The 21,639-nt window shown below is 38.8% G+C and overlaps 1 protein-coding gene across 5 annotated transcripts in view; it reads left to right on the top strand.

Annotated features, from left to right (window-relative positions):
• Positions 1-748: 748 nt before the first annotated feature.
• Positions 749-21,639, top strand: part of NME8 (NME/NM23 family member 8) — a 52,331-nt gene continuing 31,440 nt past the window's right edge. For 2 of the 5 annotated variants that reach the window (XM_055293390.2, XM_055293385.2), the window contains exons 1-10: positions 805-991; positions 2,395-2,434; positions 2,513-2,570; positions 2,770-2,876; positions 9,539-9,610; positions 14,281-14,397; positions 15,614-15,680; positions 16,567-16,640; positions 17,744-17,836; positions 19,917-20,113. In XM_055293390.2, the coding sequence (XP_055149365.1) occupies positions 2,402-2,434; positions 2,513-2,570; positions 2,770-2,876; positions 9,539-9,610; positions 14,281-14,397; positions 15,614-15,680; positions 16,567-16,640; positions 17,744-17,836; positions 19,917-20,113 (818 nt within the window). In that variant the 5' untranslated portion in view covers positions 805-991; positions 2,395-2,401. The other 3 variants (XM_055293384.2, XM_055293386.2, XM_055293387.2) reach the window with 3 other exon arrangements.

The following is a 21,639-nucleotide window of genomic DNA, read 5'->3' as shown; positions in this document are numbered from 1 at the left end:
TATAGATGACAGGTTGATGGGTGCAGCAAACCACCATGGCATGTGTATATCTATGTAACAAACCTGCACTTTCTGCACATGTATCACAGAACTTAAAGTATAATAAAAAAAAAAAAAGGAAAGAAAATTGCAGATGGTGAAGTGAAGGAGTACTACATGTCCTGTCTTGATAGGATATGATCCTGGTCAAAAATCCTTCTGTAGGTAGCCCTGCTCATCTATTTGGTCCACTCCAGGGATGAGGATCCCTACAAAGGTTCATTGTGTCCCTCTACTCTACAGTTGCTTTCTGTATCTCGGCCTGTGGATTAATCAGAAACTATTGTTAAAAATTATTTTCAGATGCTGCAAGTGAGAGGGCAGAAGGAAAGTAAAGAGAAATAAAAGAGAAAAAGAAAGAAAGAGAAAGAAAGAAAAAAGAAGAAGAAGAAAAAATAAATGAACCAGGGTAGATGAAGACAAAGTTAAAAAGAAAGAAAAGGCTGGTGCTGGCAGAGAGCCTTCTGTTCCGATTTGTGGTGCATGCATTTTATGCTGTAAAGCATGGCCAGTCACGGGAGGATTCAAAGCCAAGGAGAGATATGATCAAATCTGCACTTCGGAAAGCGCACCTTGGTGCGCATCTGGGGATGGGGAATGTAGGGATGGGAATATGGGGGATGGGAGTTTGGGGATGGGGCAGCTGAAGAACAGAGTCTTGTGATGGTGGAACCAGGACTTCCTTGTTCCTTCATTGTGTGGGCAGAAGAGGTGGAGGATTTTAGGCGCCACCTGGTCTTGTCCCCACTGCTCAGGTATAGCTGCTGGCTGGAGCAGGGGCCTCGAGACGCCGCTCAAGTCTCACGGGCAGATGGGTTGGACAAAACGTTGCCCGCCTTCTTCTTCCCAGACAGGCAGGGAATCCCTCTTCTTCCTTTTGCTGAATCAGCTGGAGAAGAAAGCCCAGCAGGAGGCCGGCCAGCCTCAGCCCCAGGCCCTACCAGGGTCCCAGGTACTGGAATGGAACTTCGCCGAGGTCGCTGCTCAAACGGCCACAACGAGGGAGCTGATTTAGATCCTCTGGGCCTGTTTCTTCCTTTTCTTTAAACGTCCCAGTCTAGCTTAGAGGAGGACGTTTTGTGTAAGGCTTGCCGGAGCAACCAGCACCTTTCCTGGGATACAGCCTTGCTTGTGGCTTTTCCTTTGTTGTACGCTAGTGTCCACTACCGCCCACATGCTGACTGACCCCTGTTCTACACCGCCCCTCATACCACTGAATAGGGAGTTTGGGAAGTTTATGTTGTGCCCCAGAAAACACTAGTGGCCTTGTTCTCAAGATTAAATATCCTTAGAGCAGCCAGATCTGAAGAGGGACCCCAGAAAGATCCACGGGCATGTTCATAGACAGTATGTTTGCAATTGATAATATAGGAAGCACTTTCTAATATTTCAGGAAAACAAAACCTTTAAAAAAACCAGACTACGTGTAACACCTAACATTCTTACCTTGCTTCAGGACTGTTGGGAGGATAAGATAGTGTGGCAGCTATAAGCATTTAGCATAGAGCCTAGCATACAATAGTGCTTCCATGACATTAGCTTCTCTCTCCCCAGCAAAGATGACACTGCATAATCCAATGTACAGTGGGGAAATTTTTCACTAGTACATTAAGATGTTATTTGCAGTTACAAAGAATGAATACTATAATCCCAGCACTCTGGGAGGCTGAGGTGGGAGGATCACGGGTCAGGAGGTTGAGACCATCCTGGTTAACACGGTGAAACTCTGTATCTACTAAAAATAAAAAAAAAAAATTATCCGGGCGTGGTGGCAGGCGCCTGTAGTCGCAGGTACTCAGGAGGCTGAGGCAGAAGAATCGCTTGAACCCCGGAAACAGAGGTTGCAGTGAGCCCAGATTGTGCCACTGCACTCCAGTCTGGGCAACAGAGTGAGACTATGTCTCAAAATAAAAAAATTAAAAAAAAAAAAAGCAATGAATAAGACCTAGTATTTGCTAGCATAAACAGGTGACTGCAGTCAAAAAATCTAAATTGTACATTTGAAAATAACTAAAAGAGTTATTTTTGTAACACAAAGGATAAATTGTTCGTAACAATTTGTTTGTTTGTAACACAAAGGATAAATGCTTGAGGTGGTGGATATCCCATTTACCCTGATGTGATTATAATGCATCGCATGCCTGTATCAAAATATCTCAGATTTAAATACATAAATATTTAAGTACATAAATAGAGAGATACATAAATGTATACACCTATTATGTACCCACAAAAATTAAAAATTGTTTTAAAAGATATTATTTGCATGCACAAAGAAGATATTATTTGCATGCACAAAGAAGATATTATTTGAATTTCCTACTTAAAAATTTTTCTTTCTTTTTCCTATGATAGTAGATAAATGGCAAGCAAAAAACAAGAAGTCCAGTTACAGGTGGGTCTGACATATCAACAGTTCTTTATCTGGTGCACCGGTGCTTGAATACCTTTCACAGTGCCTTCCACTTTGCAGACAGTCATCAATAATCAAAGCCTGTGGGATGAGATGTTGCAGAACAAAGGCTTAACAGGTACAAGGACTCCCCAGCTGTCTGGCCACCTGGGGTTTGATCTAGGGTATCTCCTGGCACCCTGTCCCTCTAGAGTGCCACTCCCCACTTTGACCAAGAAATCCTGCAGTGCCTTTGCCCTGGCCATGGCTCCAGATTGGGATAACTGCTATCCTAGGTTGGTAGACTTAGTTATTTCATAAATATCATCATCTTCTAGTGATTGATGTTTACCAAGCCTGGTGTGGACCTTGCAAAGCAATGCAACCTTTATTCAGAAAATTGAAAAACGAACTGAACGAAGATGAAATTCTGCATTTTGCTGTTGTAAGAATTTTGTTTTCATTAAACCACTGTTTTCACTTCATATTAAGTGTTTAAGTATCCTCTAATACTTTAAGTATTGTCTTAATTTAAACAACCTGTCAGTTCTTCAAAATAGTCTTTACTTGGCAGTTTTACTATATATTTAATTCTACTAGATCTGAGAATGAACATTATTTTTATCCCATTCTTATAATGTCGAGGCTATTTACCATGACTGTGAAAGTTAGAAAAGTGTAATAATGGATACGTCTATTGTTCTGTTTCCTTTCACCTGACCACCTGTTCAGTGTGTGTCCTTTAGAATAAGGGCTGCAAAAGCTGTTTACTGGGTATCATTGAGTAGTGCCCTGGCATTAACCCAGTTACCTTATCTTCCAGTGGCAATGATTTTTTCCTCATTTATTTGCTACCTACTTGCAATAAGGGATTAAAATATTATAGCCAAACACATTTTACTTAATTGTACTGTTTATTCAATCTATTTACATAAAATGATCAACTAATTAGAATTTTATTATCCAACATGGTAGCTACTAGGCATAAGTGACTATGGAGCTCTTGAAATGTAGCTGGTCCAACTGAGGAACTGAATTTTTAATTTTAATGAATTTAAATCTGAATTTTAAAACTGATAATTGAGTTACTGTAAAACTTTTAAAATCTTGGATAACTTGAGTATGTGAATCTACTATTTAATTGTAAATTTTGTTAAAGCTAATTAAGGATTAATTATTTCTGATTAACATTTAGCATACAAATTAAGATATACTCTTTTTTATTTTATTTTATTTGATGATTATTATTATGCTTTAAGTTTTAGGGTACATGTGCACAACATGCAGGTTTGTTACATATGTATCCATGTGCCATGTTGGTGTGCTGCACCCATTAAAGATGTACTCTTAAGTGTAACAGACACATTAGATTTTAAAGATTTAATATGGAAAAAGAAAGTGAAATATGCCATCAATAATTTTATACAATGATTACATGTTGAATTGATAATATTTTGGATGTATCAGGTTAAGTAAAACTTATTATCACATTATTTTCACCTTTTTTGTTTTTAAATGTCCCTACTGGAGAATTTATATGTGTGGCTTATATAATGTATTTATATTATATAGAAAAGCACCCAAACCAACTAGACTTATGATACAGGAGCAGATAACAGATGATAACAGATCTTTACTTCTTATCTCTGAAATACATAGTTCCTAATGCAGACATGCAACCACAACCCACTCATGTTCTCCCAGTTACAGGTCTTTCATGGCCCCTTTCAACCCAAACATTGGAATGGGTTTGCTTGCTGGCCTTGTATTTCACTATCCATCCCCTTCTTTAAATACATTTTCTATAGGACTTATTTTCCTTAGTTCAAGATGATGAGTAAGCAGTTTAAAGCCTAGACACTCACCTCTTATTATTTTTCTATTCAAGAGAGTAAGTGGCTGTCTACAGTAGTCAAATCCTGTTGTCCTGGTGAAGGAATTTACATTTTTTTTTTGTCTTCTGAAATAAGGACTTTGTAAGGTTTTCATTCCTTTAATTAAAAAAAAAAGTCTTTATATAGATGTTATTTTTAGAGCAGTTTTAGGCTCATAGCAAAATTTACTAGAAAGTAAAGAGTTCTCATATATCCCCTAACCCCACACTCTCACAGCCTTTTCCACCATCAAAATCCCACATCAGAGTGGTACATTGTTACAACGGATGAGCCTACACTGGCACATCCTTATTTACCAAAATCCATAGTTCACATTAAAGTTCATTCTCGGTGTTGTACATTTTAGGGACTTTAACAAATGTGTAATGACACGTACTTATTATATTATGGCATTATATAGTATAGTTGCATTCCCTGCAAAATCCTCTGTAATCTGTTCATCTCTCCCTACCCCGTAACCTCTGGCAACCACCAATCTTTTGACTACCTCCATAGTTTTGCCTTTTCCAGAATGTCATATACTTAGCATCACATAGTGTAGAGCCTTTTCACATTGGCTTCTTTTACTTAGTGATATGCCCCACGTCTTTTAATGATTTGACAGCTCATTTCTTTTTAGTGTCAAATAATACTTCATTATCTGGATGTACCATGGTTTATTTATCCATTCACCTGCTGAAGTACATCTTGGTTGCTTCCAACTTTTAGCAGTTAGGAAAAGGCTGCTGTAAACATCCATGCTTAGGTTTTTGTATGAACATACATTTTCAACTCATCTGGGTAAATACCAAGGAGCAAGATTGCTGGATCATGTGGTAATGATATGTTTTATTTTGTAAGAAGCCACCAAATCATCTTCCTAAGCAGCTGTACCATTTTGCATTCTTACCAACAATGAATGAGAGTTTCTGTTGCTCCACATCCTCACCAGCATCCGTTGCCTGGATTTTGGTCATCCTAATAGATGTGTAGTGGAATCACATTGTAGTTTTTGTTTGCATTTCCTGAGATTATGTGATGTGGAGCACCTTTATATATACTTTATTGCCATCTGTATATCTTCTTTGAGGAGGTATCTGCTAAGGATTTTGGCTTATTTTTTAATTGGGTTGTTTGTTCTCTTATTGTTGAGTTTCAAGCATTCTGTGTATTTTGAATAACAGTCCTTTATCAGGTATTACTTTTGCAAATAGTTTATCCCCGTCTGTGGCTTGTTTTTTCATTCTCTTGTCATTGTAGTTTTTATAAGACAAGATTCTATAACAACCTGTTTCACTCTGGAGAATCAGAACCACCATAAAGGAGCTAGGAAATTATTCTAGACTTGATTCTTCACAGGGAAGAAAAATCAAGTTAGAAGAGCAGAGAATAGGGCCTAAAGGAGATTGCCACATGCAGTTGGAAAGGGGTTGATGGAAGCTAAAAGACAGTATCACAAGTGTCTAACAGCTAACAGATGGATCACAGGGAATTGAGGATCAGGAAATTCTTGTGAATCCTGGCAGTTGGCATTAGGAAAGTTTGTTCAAAAGACATAGACTAGGGGTTCTGGATTCTGGTGACCTGCCCATGAAGGTGAAAGAAAATTGTATCTCCAAACCTCCATTGTGAGCAGCAGTGGAGGGATGCCCTCTGCTGGACATATTGTTTTCTGCTGTTAATCAAGGAAGAGAGACACTCTGAACTTGAACATGTAGGTCCAAAATTAAAATGTATAAGGTTATTACCTATTAAAATCACCCTGAGCTGAATGGTCAGTATACAATTTTTTTCTGCTGTGTGCCATTTTAAAAGAGGAACATTAAATATTTTATATATATATAGACATATAAAGATTTAGTAAATGTTTATTATAGTTACTATTATATTATTATTACATTATTTAATACTTAATAATTTATGTATTATAATATAAACATTGTAATTATAATACCTGAATTACTTCTAAATAGAGTTGACCCTTAGCAATGCTGGAGTTAGGGGTGCTAACCCCCCTATGCAGTAAAAAATTCATGTATGACTTTTGACTCCACCAAAACTTAACTACTAATAACTTATTGTTGACTGGAAACCTTATGGGTAACACAAACAGTCGATTAGCGCATATTCTATATGTTATGTGTATTATATACTATATTATTGCAATAAAGTAAGCTAGAGAAAAGAAAATAGTATTAAGAAAATTATAAAGAAAACAAAATATATTTACTATGCATTAAGTGCAAGTGGATTACCATAAAATTCTTCATCCTCATCATCTTAACATTGAGTAGGTTGAGGAGGAGAAGAAGGAAGAGGAGTTGGTATTGATATCTCAGGGGTGGCAGAAGCAAAACAGGTGGAGGAAGTGGAAGGGGAGGCAGGAGAAGCAGGCATAGTGGATGTAATTTTATGGAAATACATGGCAATTTCTGTCTGACGTTTTTGCTTTTTCATTTCTCTAAAAATGTTTCTATGTGGTACCAATCCTTCTTCCACCATTTGCTTTGGTTTCAGTGCCCATATCATAGAAGGGTCCATGTCATAAATGAAGTCAAAAGCAGTCTTCAATAACTGGAATTCTTCTGCCAGATGTTCTAATGTCAGTTTGTTTTCTGGCACGGGCTCTTCTACACCTTCTCCCTCATCGTCTGGCACTGCTTTAGAGGCGCTCATCTCTATCAATTTATCTTCTGTTAATTCCTCTGGTGTGGTGTCTCTCAGCTCTTGGATTTCTCCAACATCCATATCTTGAAACCTTTCACCCCCCACCTTTTTGCCATATACACAATCTCTTTTATGACTTCCTTAATTGGCTCTGTCATAAATCCCATGAAGTCATGCACAACATCTGGACACAATTTTCTCCAGCAGGAATTTATTAATTTGTGCTTGATAGCTTTTGCAGCTTTTTCTATAACAATGATGGCATCTTCAATGGTGCAATTCTTCCAGACTTTAATGATGTTCTATCAGGGTTCTCTTCCATAGCACTGACATTTTCTCCATAGAGTACCACGTGTAATGAGCCTTCCAAATCCTTATGACCCCCGATCTAGAGGCTGAATTATAGATGTTGTGTTTGGGGACAAGTAGATCATTTTGACACCTTTGGTGTTGACCTCATGGGATTCTCGGTGAACAGGGGCATTGTCCAATATCAAAGAACTTTAAAAATGGTCTCTCACTGGCAAGGTACTTCCTGACAGCAGGGACAAAGTATTGATGGAACCAAACCAGAATAAAAGGTTCTCATTGTCCAGGATTTCTTGTTGTACAACTGAAAGACTGGCAGCTGGTGTTATCTTTTCCCTTCAAGAATTGGGGGTTAGCAGTTTTATTGAGAAAGACAGCCCTGATCATAAACCCGATTGTAATGCATAAAAGGGTTGAGTTAGCCTATCTCTTCTTCCTTAAGTCTTGGTGCTCACTTCTCTTCCTTACTAAATAACGACCTTTGTGGCATTCCTCTCCCCCCACCAAAACCCAAGTTTAGGGCACTTTCATCTGCATTAAAAACCTGTTCAGGTAGACATCTTTTCTCCTTAATTGTTTCCTTAAAGGCATCTGGAAACTTTTCTGCTGTCTCTTGGTCACTAGCAGCTGCTTCTCCTGATATGTTAATATTTTTTAACCTTTTCAAAAATTATCAAACCATCCTTTGCAGGCAATAAATTCTCCAGCTTTAGATCCTTCACTTCCTTTTGCTTTAAGTTGTCATATGATGACTTTGCTTTTTTGGAATCATATTAGAGTCCTATAGGCATGCCTTTCTTATAGTAATCCTGCACCCGCATAAAAGCTGCATTTTCAATGTGAGATAAAAAGGTATTTCAAAAAAAATGCAAGATTTATATGTCTGCTGGCACAGCTGCAGCAATGGCTTCATGAACTTCCTTAAAAAAAAAAAAACCCAATTACTCTTAGACTGGATTCTTTTATCTTGAAATGGTGGGCAACTACAGCTGCAGACTTCAATCTAGGGTACCTATCAGGCAAGTCAGCTCTTTCTTGTAATGTCATGATTTTTCTCAGCTTTTTAGGAGCCCTTCCAACATCCCTAGTAGCACTTTGTCTGGATCCCAAGGTGTTAGTCAAGGTTTATGGGATTGCACTAAACACAATGAAAATCCCACTTTGAAAAGCATTGCCTTAGGTTACAAAAACCAACTGCTATAAACTGAATGTTTGCCATCAAATTTCATACATTAAAATCCTAATCCCCAATGTGATGATATTTGGAGATGGAGACTTTAGAAGGTAATTAGAATAAAATCAAAGCCTTTAAATAAAGGAAGAGACATGTGATTTCTTCCAGGTGAGGATATTAATGGAGAAGAGGGCCTTCACTTCTGGCACCCAGACTGTGCTGGCACCCTAATCTGAGACTTCTAGCCTCTAGAACTATGATAAATAAATGTTTGTTGTTCAGCCACCCAGTCAATAGCAATTTGCTATTGCAGCCCAAACTGACTAAGACACCACCTCTTACAGAAGGGCCTACCAAACGATCTCATTCTGGCAACTGGACCAATGGATACTATGTTAATATGGAAGAAGACACTATTATTGAATGTATAGTTGCTCATAATTGATTTGGAACAACTTGAAATTTATGAGAAAATATTAAGAAAATTACAGACATAAAATTCAAAATCTTTAAAAGTTGACTACTAATTTATTCAGGGAATGTTTAGTAAGGCTCTTTTAATGTATGGCCCTATGACTGACAGAGGGAGATGAGACACAAATGTGGATAGGAAACATACTCTCTCTGTGCACACAACTCTCCTTCTAACAGAGCAGGTGCCACAGGCCCACACGTGCCTGTAGTAGAATATTGAAAGGGACATAGGTGCCTTGGGAGAGGGGCAGTAACGTGCTGTGCAGAACAAGAGATGATTTACAGCAAAAGGAAGTGAGACGGAATTGGAAGAAGGATAGTTGAACAGGGACAGTAAAAGAAGGGCAGGACCAGGGAGGAAAACATGAGTAAATAAGTTTGGCTAAAGGTTGGTTAATGTAAAAGGAAACAGTGTGGAAAGTTTAAGGCCAAATGATGTAGGGCTTGACTCGCTGGTATGTGCAGTTTGAGCCCTAAAAGCACTAAGGCATACCGAATGTTGCAGTAAACCTAAAAATTATATATATCTCTGCATTGTTTCAACATAGTGTATCACATTACTTGAATATAGTTTTATTTATTATTATATGAAGTATTTACTTTTTCCAGGCAGAAGCTGACAACATTGTGACTTTGCAGCCATTTAGAGATAAATGTGAACCTGTTTTTCTCTTTAGTGTTGTAAGTATATTTACTTTCTCAATTGCATTATCAGATTTCAGTTTGCAGTTAAGAACAAGTAACATTGTAAAATTACCATGAAATTGTTTGCCAATGACAGTAATTATACAATGTTTGCCTTATCTTTTCTTGACTATTTATAAATTTTATAATTTGGCCACTAGGAGCTTATTATGGATTGAAGGGATTAGATGATGACACAATGGGTTGATCAGGGAAAGGAAAAGTAAGATGGTGTTTACCTTTACTAAGGAAACGATCGGAGATTTGTACAATAGATTATTTACAGGAGTAAAACCTTGGAAATTTCTTAGATACCTAGCAAGAGAGAATTGGTTATAAACATTCATGAATATCCATACAAGAAAGCATCTGTATGATCAGTCTTTTGTAATACATATTACTCTTATCTCTATATTTATAAAGAAGAAAGCAAGTGGATTCACCAAAATGTTATAGTAGTTTTCTACGTGTGAGGAACAGCTGACTAATTTAAGTTTTATTGTTCATACTATTCTATATTTTCTACATATTCTCTGAGGAACACACAACTTTAAGAATCAGACAGAGGCCAGGCATAGTGGCTAACGCCTGTAATCTCAGCACTTTGGGAGGCTGAGGTGGGAGGATTGCTTGAGGCCAGGAATTCAAGATCAACCTGGCCAACATGGGGAGACCACATCTCTATTTTCAAAAATAAGTAATAATAAAATAAATATAAAATATAAATGGATAATTAGAAAGACATAAAAAATGCTATTTTCTAAAAGCAGAGTGTACAGTTAGTGCTAAATTGTGTGACACAGGGTATCGCTGCTACAGAGTTCGAGAATTGAGACGAAAGAAAGAAAGCCTTCATGGAGGAGATAGACAGGACTCGGACTGCTCCTCTGTGGCATATTTATTTTTGATATTAGAAATACTCATTAAAAACACATCTTGGATATAACTTTTTTCTGCTATTAAACAATACTCTTGCAACCCTTTCAAAGAGTTGAATTGCTGGGTTAGTGATAAAAAAATGCATTGAATGGTAAAAAATGCATTGTAGATCTCCTCTAAGTTGGATGTTTACAATTCAATGATTTAGGTGAGGGGTCAGCCAACGTTGTTTTTGTTGTTGTTGTTGTTTTTGTTTTGTTTTTTTGTAAAGGGCCAGGGAGTGAATATTTTCAGCATGATTAAAATAGTCTCTGGACTGGGTTGAGGTTTGCTGACTTCTAAGCTAGATGTCATTACACTCATGAGGGGACCAGAATGAATAACAACACAGAGGCAGAATGGGTTTGGGGGGCTCATGGAACAATGAGGAGGCTTTAGCTGCACGTAGTGGGTAGGAGCATGGGACTGAGGAGAAAAGATTAGGCAAGTGGGTCACATTGTAGAGTCTGGAGCTCTGAGATAGTCGATAATATAGTTTGGATATTTGTTTCCTCCAAATCTCATGCAGAAATGTGATCTCTAACGTTGGAGGTGGGGCCTAGTGGGAAGTGTTTGGGTCATTGGGGCGGATGCCTCATAAATGGCTTGGTGCCCTCCCTACAGTAATGAGTGAGTTCTCCATCTATTAGTTCATGCAGGAGCTAGTTATTTAAAGAGACTGGCACCATCTCACCTTTCTCTCGCTCCTTCTCTCTCCACGTGACATGCCGTCTCCTTTTCCCTTCCTCCATGAGAACAAGCTTCCTGAGGCCTCACCAGAAGCAGATGCTGGTGCCATGTTTGTACAGTCTGCAAAAGTTTGTGCCAAGTAAACTTTTCTTTACAAAGTTCCCAGCTTCATGTACTCCTTGATAACAACACAAAACAGACTAATCGGGCCATCACCCCAACAGCTAGTTCAGTCTGACCAGTAGACCCAGCCCCACCCTCCTTAAGTGGACCATCCAATCCATGTTCTCTAATCATCAGTGCCCAGAGTTTAAGTCCACCCTTCCTTGTAGCCATGTTTCATCCATCCTTCTGTTGCTTATTCTTTGTCACACTCAGTTCTCCAACTCTTCCCCTATCTCTCAAACCTTTCCACTCTATGACATCTGGAATTAAAATGACTTCCTAAGATTTTTGACCATGGTTCTGAGCTTTTGTCTCACTTCCTTGGCTTGCCTTAGTTCTACCTTCTTCCTTTGGACACTCTCTCCACAGCCCAGAAGTGATAACTGTTTATTTCAGGATGTGGAATAGAGTTGGTGTTTCCCTTACTTCTTAGTTCTTCAATAACTTTGTTTTCTTTGCTATTACTAGTGGTCTGTTTCACGTGGCTAAATCTCCTGTTCCTCCATCTCACTCCTGTCATTTACTGACCTTCAAATCAGGTCTATTGATGACTGAAGCCTTTGGCGTGTGCTTCAAAGTCTTACTCTCGAGCCTGAGTCCTGCCATGACCTTGAGGACTTTAGTTTCCACATTGACAACCCACCCAATATCCTGGCTTTTCAATTCTTGACCTCCTGGCTGCTAATAAACTTTTCTTCCAATAAACTTCATCCAATCACTCCTGCAACCATGTCTCAGACTGCTCATTGCTCCACATCCATAATCATTAATTTAAGAATAGAATTCTGTGATCACAAAAACACCATCAAGCCCAATGCTCATTTTATTCAGATATTCCTTCAATGTCCCTTTGTATGGTTCAGCATTTTTAGCTGACAACAGATTCATTCCAGCTAGTCTCAGCAGAAGCCTTCCTCAAGAGATACTAGATAGTTCACAGAATTGTTGAAAGATAATTTTTAGTTGGAAATGGTAACTAGAGTTTCAGGTTTCATTTAAACCTTACTCAACTGGATCCTTCTCATTGGCTTTTGAATATGATTAAGTCTTTTCAATTTAAAAAATGTATAATACTTCTTTCTGATAGCATATCCCTCTCTAGCCACCATCCATTTCTTGTCTTCACCTCATAGCTAAATTGGTCAGAAGACTTTACATATTTAATTTTACTTCTTTTCTTTCCATTTCATTAACTCCTCAATCCATTCTACCTGAGTTCTGATTATTCCACCAAAATTGCTGTTGCTAATGTATCCAAGTACCAGCCTGTGCTAAGTATAATGGATATAGTTAGGTATTCATCATTTGTACCTCTTAAATGGATTGAATATGGTGACCATGCCCTCCTTTTTAAAACATTTGCTTCTTGTGGCTTATGTGACTTGGTTTTCCTTTCACCTTCCTGGATGCCACTTCCCTCTGTCCCTTTGGCAAATTCATCCTTCTTTATTCCATGATTAAATATTGACTTTATCAGGCTATACACTCTCCTTAGAAAATTTCCTCAATGCACAGTTTCAATCATCACCAACTGTATATCAATAAATCACATTTACATCTTCAGCTGAATGCTATGCTTTCCACTCACATTTCCAGTTGGTGTCTTGGCATCTCCTATTGGCTTTCTCAAAAAGCATCTCACAGCAAATTCATTCAATACCAGATCTTCCTCCCCACAAAACACAGTCCTCTTCTATTGTCTCTGAATTTGGCATATAACATGATAATTTATAATTTATCCAGTTTTCAAGTGAGAAACAGAAGAGTCACCTTGGTGAAATCTCTTTACACAACATTCTATCCAAGTCATACCTTGGACCTGTCAATTTTACTGCCCAAGTCTCTGTCACACTCATCTACCTCTTTCCATCCTTTCCATCTCCACCACCATCATCTCTCCACCTCCACCTCTAGCGTGGCTCCTAACTTGTCTGCAAATATTTTTTTTTGCTCCCCCCAGCATTTTTTCCACATAGTAGGTGAAATAATTTTTACAGACAATTTTAATCGTGGTCATGGCCTCTGCTTAAACATTCTGACCGCACTTAGGATGAAGACTGAATCCCTGGCCCACCAGGCTGTGCACAGTGTAGCTTCCCCTGGGTGCCGGGCTTCAACTCACACCAGGCTCCCCATCACTTTGTCACCTGGTCTTGTCACTTGCCATCTTCCCTTCCAGCTTTAGAATCCTTACATCTGTTATTCCTTTTGCTCTTCCTTCTCCTTTTTGCCCAGTTAGCTCTTACCCATCTTTCATATTTTAAACCAAGAATCACTTCCTGACATTGAGAAGTACCTTCCCTGATCTCTTTGACCAAAACTCATTCTTACAGGTGCTCCAATGGTTTTGCACCACTCTTGGTGGCACCTACTAAGGTTGCTGTTTCACATGTTTGTGTTTATGTAGGGCTTTTTTTTTTTTAAATCTAATTAGGTCAGGTACCAGATCTATTATTTTATACTATTATGCCTGGTACGGCACCAGTAAACAGATGCTTAGTAAACAGGTGTTGAAAGATGAGTGAAAGGGGCATGGTGTCAGAAATCACTAGTGAGGATGTCATTGGGAGGCCTGTCCAGAATTGTTCAACTTCAAAGCAAGGATGCCTCAGGAGAGATTGCATCAGGTGAGAGCTCCTGCAGGGGGATGACTTGCTGCAAGGTGCTGGAGGACATGCAAATTGGAGGTAGACCTCAAAGAGTGGAGTTTACCAAGTCAAGAACATTCACAGTATTAAGATCTTACTGTAAAATGGTTAATTACCATAGCTAAAGGAGGATTCATGAGGATGAGAGTAGGGTAGAAGGGAGGGATGACTTAGTCCAGTTTAAGTGTTAATTCTTCATGTGTTCTGCAAATGAAACTTCCCTTCCTGTTTTCATTTCCCTCATAGAATGGCAAAATTATCGCAAAGATTCAGGGTGCAAATGCACCGCTTGTTAATAAAAAAGTTATTAATTTGATCGATGAGGAGAGAAAAATTGCAGCAGGTGAAATGGCTCGACCTCAGGTAATACTTTGGATTAACAACAGTTTGAAGACAAGCTTTTCATTTAGAGTGAGATAGAACAAAATGCACTACTGGTGCTAGGTACCTCTAAAGGTTTTAAGTACTTCATGTCTTTTAATTTTTAAAAAGTACGTTACCTTTTATTTGATGTTTTCTTATTTATTTTTATTATACTTTAAGTTTTAGGGTACATGTGCACAACATGCAGGTTCGTTACATATGTATACATGTGCCATGTTATTTAAACTAATTTTGTAACTATCCAGGTGTGTAAATGGTGCAACCTTTCTGGGAAGCATTTTGGCAATGCATGTGTGTATATATTTATATACATAAAAATGAAACCTTTCGGATAGTTCACAGAATCACAGAAGCATATCCATGGCTTCCCTGGAAGTTAGGAACCTTTGTCCTTCTGGTATTTTCCTCTTTAATAGGATATTGATTATTGGTTTGAGAAAGATTTTTTTAAAATTAACGAAATATCCTTTTGTTCCAAATTTGCTGATACTAGTGGTCAAGAATAGATCTTCACACTTATCAAATTCCCTTTTGATCATTAATATGATAATCATGTGTTTACAGTTTTCTTATTTATTAATTTCTGCTTTGTTCTTATTTTATCTCCCATGCTCTTATTAAATTTTAAGGTTTGGCTGGGTGCAGTAGCTCACGCCTGTAACCCCAGCACTTTGATAGGCCAAGGGGGGCAGATCACTTGAGGTCAGGAGATCGAGACCAGCCTGGCCAACATGGTGATACCCCCGTCTCTACTAAAAATACAAAAATTAGCCAGGCATGGTGGCGGGTGCCTGTAATCCCAGCTATTCGGGAGGCTGAGGCAGGAGAATCGCTTGAAGCCAGGAGGCGGAGATTGCAGTGAGCCAAAATAGCACCACTGCACTCCAGCCTGGGCGACAGGGCAAGACTCCTACTCAAAAAAAAAAAAAATAAATAAATAAAAAAAATTAAGGTTTGCTACCCGTTTCATACTGCATATATGCATTATTCCTGCCCCTTCCATTTTAAAAGATCCCTTATTTTATTTCAGTGGAAAGCTGGAGACGGTAATGTTAGATAAGTTCAGGAACTCTTCCACTTTACTTTCTATTTCTTAGACTATAAATATTTACTAGACACAAAATTTCTAAAAACCCACTCACTATCATACTAAAACATAACTGTGTTCCCTTTGCATTGCATTTCTTTTTCATAGCATCCTGAAATTCCATTAGTAGACTCAGATTCAGAAGTTAGTGAGGAATCACCATATGAAAGTGTTCGTAAGTACATTTACTTCAAAGTAATCCAAGGGTTTTCTGTACATGGGCGGTCATCACAGCATCACTTGTTTCAGCAAAACACTGGTAACAAAATCCATGTTTATTAATGAGGAATTGTTCAGATAAATGATGCTTTGTGCCTTGCAAGACTCAGCTATTAAAAAGCATCTTCTTTTCCTCGCTCGCCTTACCTTTGGTTCTGGGCCTGGAGCCTTTCAGAGGTTACCCAGTACAATGGATTCCTGTCTCCTGTGACTAATCTGGACAGCAGCTTCCTATTTCATCCTTCATCATCTTCCAAATATTTGTGATGATAATTTCTTCCTTGATGACCCATACTCTTGGTTTACTTTGCAGTTAACAATTTCATGCCTTCACTAGATTATCTGCATTGGGGTAGCGGGGTGTATGTTTTCATACTCTGGAGGGAGCAGAGGCAAACAGCCACAACCAAATGAGTTATCTTGCACTAAAAGTTCGTTATAATAATGTCGATACATTCATGGATGAATCTGTTGGTGATGTTTACTTGCATGATTCACAGTTAAAACTTCACTTACTGGTGGTACTGTGCTGGATGGATCCTGTGTGTGATTCTTACACATGGGAATTGCATTCAAGCCACTAGGGCCTACCTACTCAATTTTTGTTTCCTCTTGATTAAAAACTCTTGTGAATGCTTCCCCTGCATGCAAATATAGGGACTGCCATTTGATTCTAAGTAGGAAACCTCTGGTAGTTGAAATGCCATAGTAAGATACACAGCTATCAATGGGCAACAATTCACTGATAGTTAGAAATTTACATTGCTAATTGCCAGATCCTTCATTATCCAGACTTTGTGCCCAGAAAATGAAATTCTATCTTTTTCTAAATTTTTTTCTAGAGGAATTATACAGTATTGCTATTATCAAACCAGATGCTGTGATCAGTAGAAAAGGTCTAGAAATTAAAAGAAGAGTAAGTAATATTTTCCAACCATGATTAAATTAATTGCAAAATAACAACCTCTTAATCGTCAGTTTGAAGACAAGCTTACCATTTAGAGTGAAATAGAACAAAATGCACTACTGGTGCTAGGTACCTCTAGAGGCTTTGGGTACTTTATGTCTTTACAAGGCTCAATCTATTCATGCATCCTTCTGTAAATGATCCTACTCTACCAGCGTCTTATGTAAATTTTAAAAAATTATAGTTCTTATACTAGATTGTATATTAGTCTGCCTTCATGCTGCTGATAAAGACATATCAGAGACTGGGCAATTTACAAAAGAAAGAGGTTTATTGGACTTACAGTTCCACATGGCTGGGGAGGCATCACAATCATGGTGGAAGGCAAGGAGGAGCAAGTCACATCTTACGTGGATGGCAGCAGGCAAAGAGAACTTGTGCAAGAAATCTTCCATTTTTAAAGCCATCAGATCTCATAAGACTCATTCACTATCATGAGAACAGTGCAGGAAAGACTCGCCCCCATAATTCAATCACCTCCCACTGGATTCCTCCCACAACACATGGGAATTGTGGGAGTTTAAAATTCAAGATGAGATTTCGGTAGGGACAGAGCCAAACCATATCATTCTGCTCCTGGCCCCTACCAAATGTCATGTTCTCACGTTTCAAAAACCAATCATGTTTTCTCAATAGTCCCCCAAAGCCTTAACTCATTTCAGCATTAACTCAAAAGTTCACTGTTCAACATGTCATCTGAGACAAGGCAAGTCCCTTCTGCCTATGAGCCAGTTAGATCAAAAGCAAGTTAGTTACTTCCTAGATACGATAGGGGTGCAGGTATTGGGTAAATACAGCCATTCCAAGTGGGAGAAATTGGCCAAAATGAAGGGGCTACAGGCCCTGGGCAAGTCTGAAATCCAGCAGAGCAGTCAAATCTTAAAGTTTGTATATTTTTGAGCCACTTCAAACCAAGTGTCCTATCGATTTTGCTGAGGTTCTTATAGAAAATGCATTGAAAGCTGGTGGTTTGTTAAGCCCCAAAAACAAACTTAACTTGTTTTACATGTGATCCCACAACGTCTGGATTTGACCTTACTCTCTAATTGAAGATCACCAAAGCCGGATTTATTATAGAAGCAGAGCATAAGACAGTGCTCACTGAAGAACAAGTTGTCAACTTCTATAGTCGAATAGCAGACCAGGTATGAAAGTTAAAAAGAAAAAATCCACTATGTGTTTAAATACATTGGCCTCTATAAGCTTTAAATCTTTATTACAGAAAAGCAAATTGGTAAGTCTGAACAACTAAAATAAGCTCCTGGTGTCCCTGTTGGTGTCCATATCATGGAGATGCCAATGATAGTGGCTCTGAAAAAATCTTTGGTAGAAATAGTGGCTGCCAAGCAAAACTGGATGATCTGATTGTGTTTTGTTGACATGAAGACCTCTTTATGTCGTGCCCTCCAAGAGCACCTGCATCCATCCTCTGGAAGTGAATATCCAGTCCTTTCCTATTGATTTTTATTCTGGGTTGAAGGCTCTGTCATCAGCTTCACAAGAATGCTTTAATCTTTTCTTTACCTAAGGGCCTTTCTCTCAGGCTGCCCCCACCCCAACTGCCCCACTCCCGCCACCTCCCTGCCCCACCAACTCTTTTTTGTCTGGGGATATAATATAATAAAGGCAGTGCTGTATATTAGAAAGTGTATTGGCTTGGGAGTCAGGAGACCTCACTTCTAGAAATGAACTGTCCAATATGGTAGCTACTAGATACATGTGATCTTTTGAATTTAAATTCATTAAGATTAAATTACATTAAAAATGTGAAGTCTCAGTTGCACTAGCCACATTTCAAGTGTCCAAATCCACATGTGGCTACTGTGTTGGAAAGGGCAGAAGAGCATGTACATCGTCACAGACCATTCTACTGGACATCAATTTGTGGAACTGACTGCACCACTGATGTCATCTCTGTTGGCCCCAGCTTCCACATGTGTAGAAAGAAAGGGTTACGCCAACTGTATTTGCATTAACTGTAAACTTCTGAGAAAATCCAATTCCTGGGCCCCACCTCAGACTTACTAAATCAGAAACTGTAGGATTGGGCTCCAGAAATATGTGTTTTAACAAGCCCCCTAGATGACTTGGAAACATCCTAAATTTGGGGATACTGTTAGGTTATCTTTAAGATAAATTCCTAATAGCTTTGAACTTCTACCACTTAAAAATGTAGGAGACTAGTGACTGGGAAGGGATAGGGAGAGATTTGTTAAAGGTGTGAACCAAAAGTATCTGAGACAGGTTGCAATCAATTTAGAAAGTTTATTTTGCCAAGGTTAAGGACACACACATGACACAGCCTCAGGAGGCCCTGATGACCTCTTTCCAAGGTTGTCGGGGCACAGCTTGATTTTATACATTTTAGGGAGACATGAGACATCAATCAATATGTGTAATATGTACATTGGTTCTTCCTGGAGAGGTGGAACAACTTGAAGCAGGGTTGCTTCCAGGTCATAGGTAGATAAGAGACAAACAATAGCATTCTTCTGAGTCTCTGATGAGCCTTTCACTGAATACACGATTTACATGCGAGATGCCATAAAGGAATAGTCACTTATGCCTTAGTCTTGCTTAGTGAATCTGCGTTTTTACATAAACCACTGAGCAGAGGAAGCCATCAGATGTGCATTTGTCTCAGGTGAGCAGCAGGATGACTTTAGGCTCTGTCTGTCCTCTGTCCCCCACCTGTGAAGATAAGCTATCAATTATCAATTTACATTACCAGGGTGAAATCTGACAGAACTGTTTTAGAGTAAAGATCTTGAGGCCCACAAGGAATTTCCTTGTGGACAAATTATGAGGGAGGTATGTAGCTTTTTTTTTTTTTTTTAATCTTTGAAGCAATCTTATTTAGGAATAAAATGAGAGGCACGTTTGCCTGACGGGGTTCCTGGCTGGACTTTTCTTTAGTGATTTTGGGGTCCAAGAGATTTATTTTTCTAAGGATACAAAATTACCCTGCTCTGGTTATTATACATTTTCTTTACTGAAACATCACTATGTCTCCCATGAATATATACAATTATTTTTCAATAAAAAACAAAAACAAAAACCCCCAAACAATAAAAATGTATTGTTAACAGGAGATTTATAAGAGTAACATTCCCTTGCCCAGGGGCAATGGAGGGGGAAGATTTCATTTGACTTGGGTAGTGACCACCATTTTAGTCCATCCATTTTAGGAGCCTGAAGGAAAGAGTTTATCATTTTATTTTGCAGGCTGACTTCGAAGAGTTTGTCTCTTTTATGACAAGTGGCTTAAGCTACATTCTAGTTGTATCTCAAGGAAGTAAATCCAATCCTCCCTCTGAAGAAACTGAATCACAGCCTGACACTGAACCTAACGAACCATCTGAGGATCAACCTGAGGTCAATGCCCAGGTTACACCTGGAATGATGAAGAACAAACGAGACAGGTATAGCTCAAGACCAGGAATTGTGTTACTTGCAATGTGTTATTGGGTAATGAAGCATAGTGCAGGCACCTCAATACCTAAGGGCAAATGTTTTTGTGTTAAAGGCATAAGTATTTCTTCCAGTCAACCTAACATACTGTATATTCAGAAGAGCTGTGTGCCGGGTGAAGTGTCAGATACCTGGCATCGGAAAAAGTAGTTGGCTTGTGGGTTGTAGGGTAGTAAGAATTTACAGATGACAGTGTAGGTTTGAAAGGAGAGTTTTGTTAGATAGAAAGAGCACTGCAGAAGAGTGCAGCGGGGCTCCTCGGTGAGAGAGGACTGAGCTCGCCATGGTGGATTTTTCTTTAGGGATATTTATGGACCTTAAAGCTGGAGCTTAAGGGTAATTTGGACCTTATTAGCCACACAGGTCATGATAAATAATTGCACTTGTAGACATGTTGGTGCCTTGATGTCAGCAAGGGTTGCACAATGAGTTTGAACATGCATGCATTCCGGAGATGTATAGAAATTCTAGTTACTGATAATTTTTTTTTTAAAGTCTGGTACCAGATGCCAGCTTTAAATAATAGGGAAGTCTAGTTACTTCTAAATTCCTCAGATAAGGAGTTTTGCCTCTGGATAGTCAGCTTGGTGGCCCTCAGGTGATCTTTGCTCCCCTCACTGTGACTGCCCTGAAAGTTTATGTCAAGACCACTAGAAAGGGAGGCCCTTTCCCTTCTTGTCTTCCTAAAGCTGGGCATACCAGTCTGGCCACAAGGGCTGGGGCTCGAAAGGTGTATTGGAACCATGTATAATCCCTCCCAACTCAGTCTCCTCTCCCATCTCCCCACCTTCCCCTTCCACCTTCCCGGTGCCCTGAAAACATGAAACATGCACTTTTACTTTAGATGGTTTGTGGTTACAAATTACTGAGAACAAAACGGTTGTATATTTTTTGTTGGTGGATTTTAAAATATTAGAAAATTGATATAAATAATTTGTAGAGTGTTGGTTTTATGTGCTGCTATTCCTCTGAAGACTCAGAGAATGGAGAGTGTAACACAGCAGTTGTCAGGCTGCACCAGAAAGAAACTCAGGTGAGCAAGAACATACTTAGAGTATCTGAGTCTTGAGGCTTCCTGGGGTGTGTCTCCCCCTGTTTGGCAGCCCATCTCCATTGCATTTTCTGGCTGAGAATATCCAGAATGTTCCTTGTTGTTCCTTCTTGACTTATTAATGAATCGTAGTGGGTTTTCTTGGGTGCCTACCTCTGTTGGCTCCTAGTGATGCCATATTTTTAGGAAGTGGGAGATCCTAATATCATTAGTTCCAAGTTGTATGCAAGATAAAGGAACTCATAAGGTAAATCCTGCTGGCAAGGAGCTTTTTAAACAGTAGCAGTTACTTTCAGGGTTTTAAGGGAAAATAATAATGAGTGGGCTGAGGGAAGGCTTGTTGGGTAGGGTGTGTTAAGTTTAAAAATATACCAGATTTTATCCTAGAATTTTTGAGCCATTCAAAAAACAAAAAGCATTCTACGA

The sequence above is a fragment of the Symphalangus syndactylus genome, chromosome 9 (genome assembly GCF_028878055.3).
Source record: "Symphalangus syndactylus isolate Jambi chromosome 9, NHGRI_mSymSyn1-v2.1_pri, whole genome shotgun sequence".
Taxonomy (NCBI): Eukaryota; Metazoa; Chordata; class Mammalia; order Primates; family Hylobatidae; genus Symphalangus; species Symphalangus syndactylus.
Note: the sequence above shows the minus strand (reverse complement) of the source record. Positions and strands in the feature narration are given on the sequence as shown.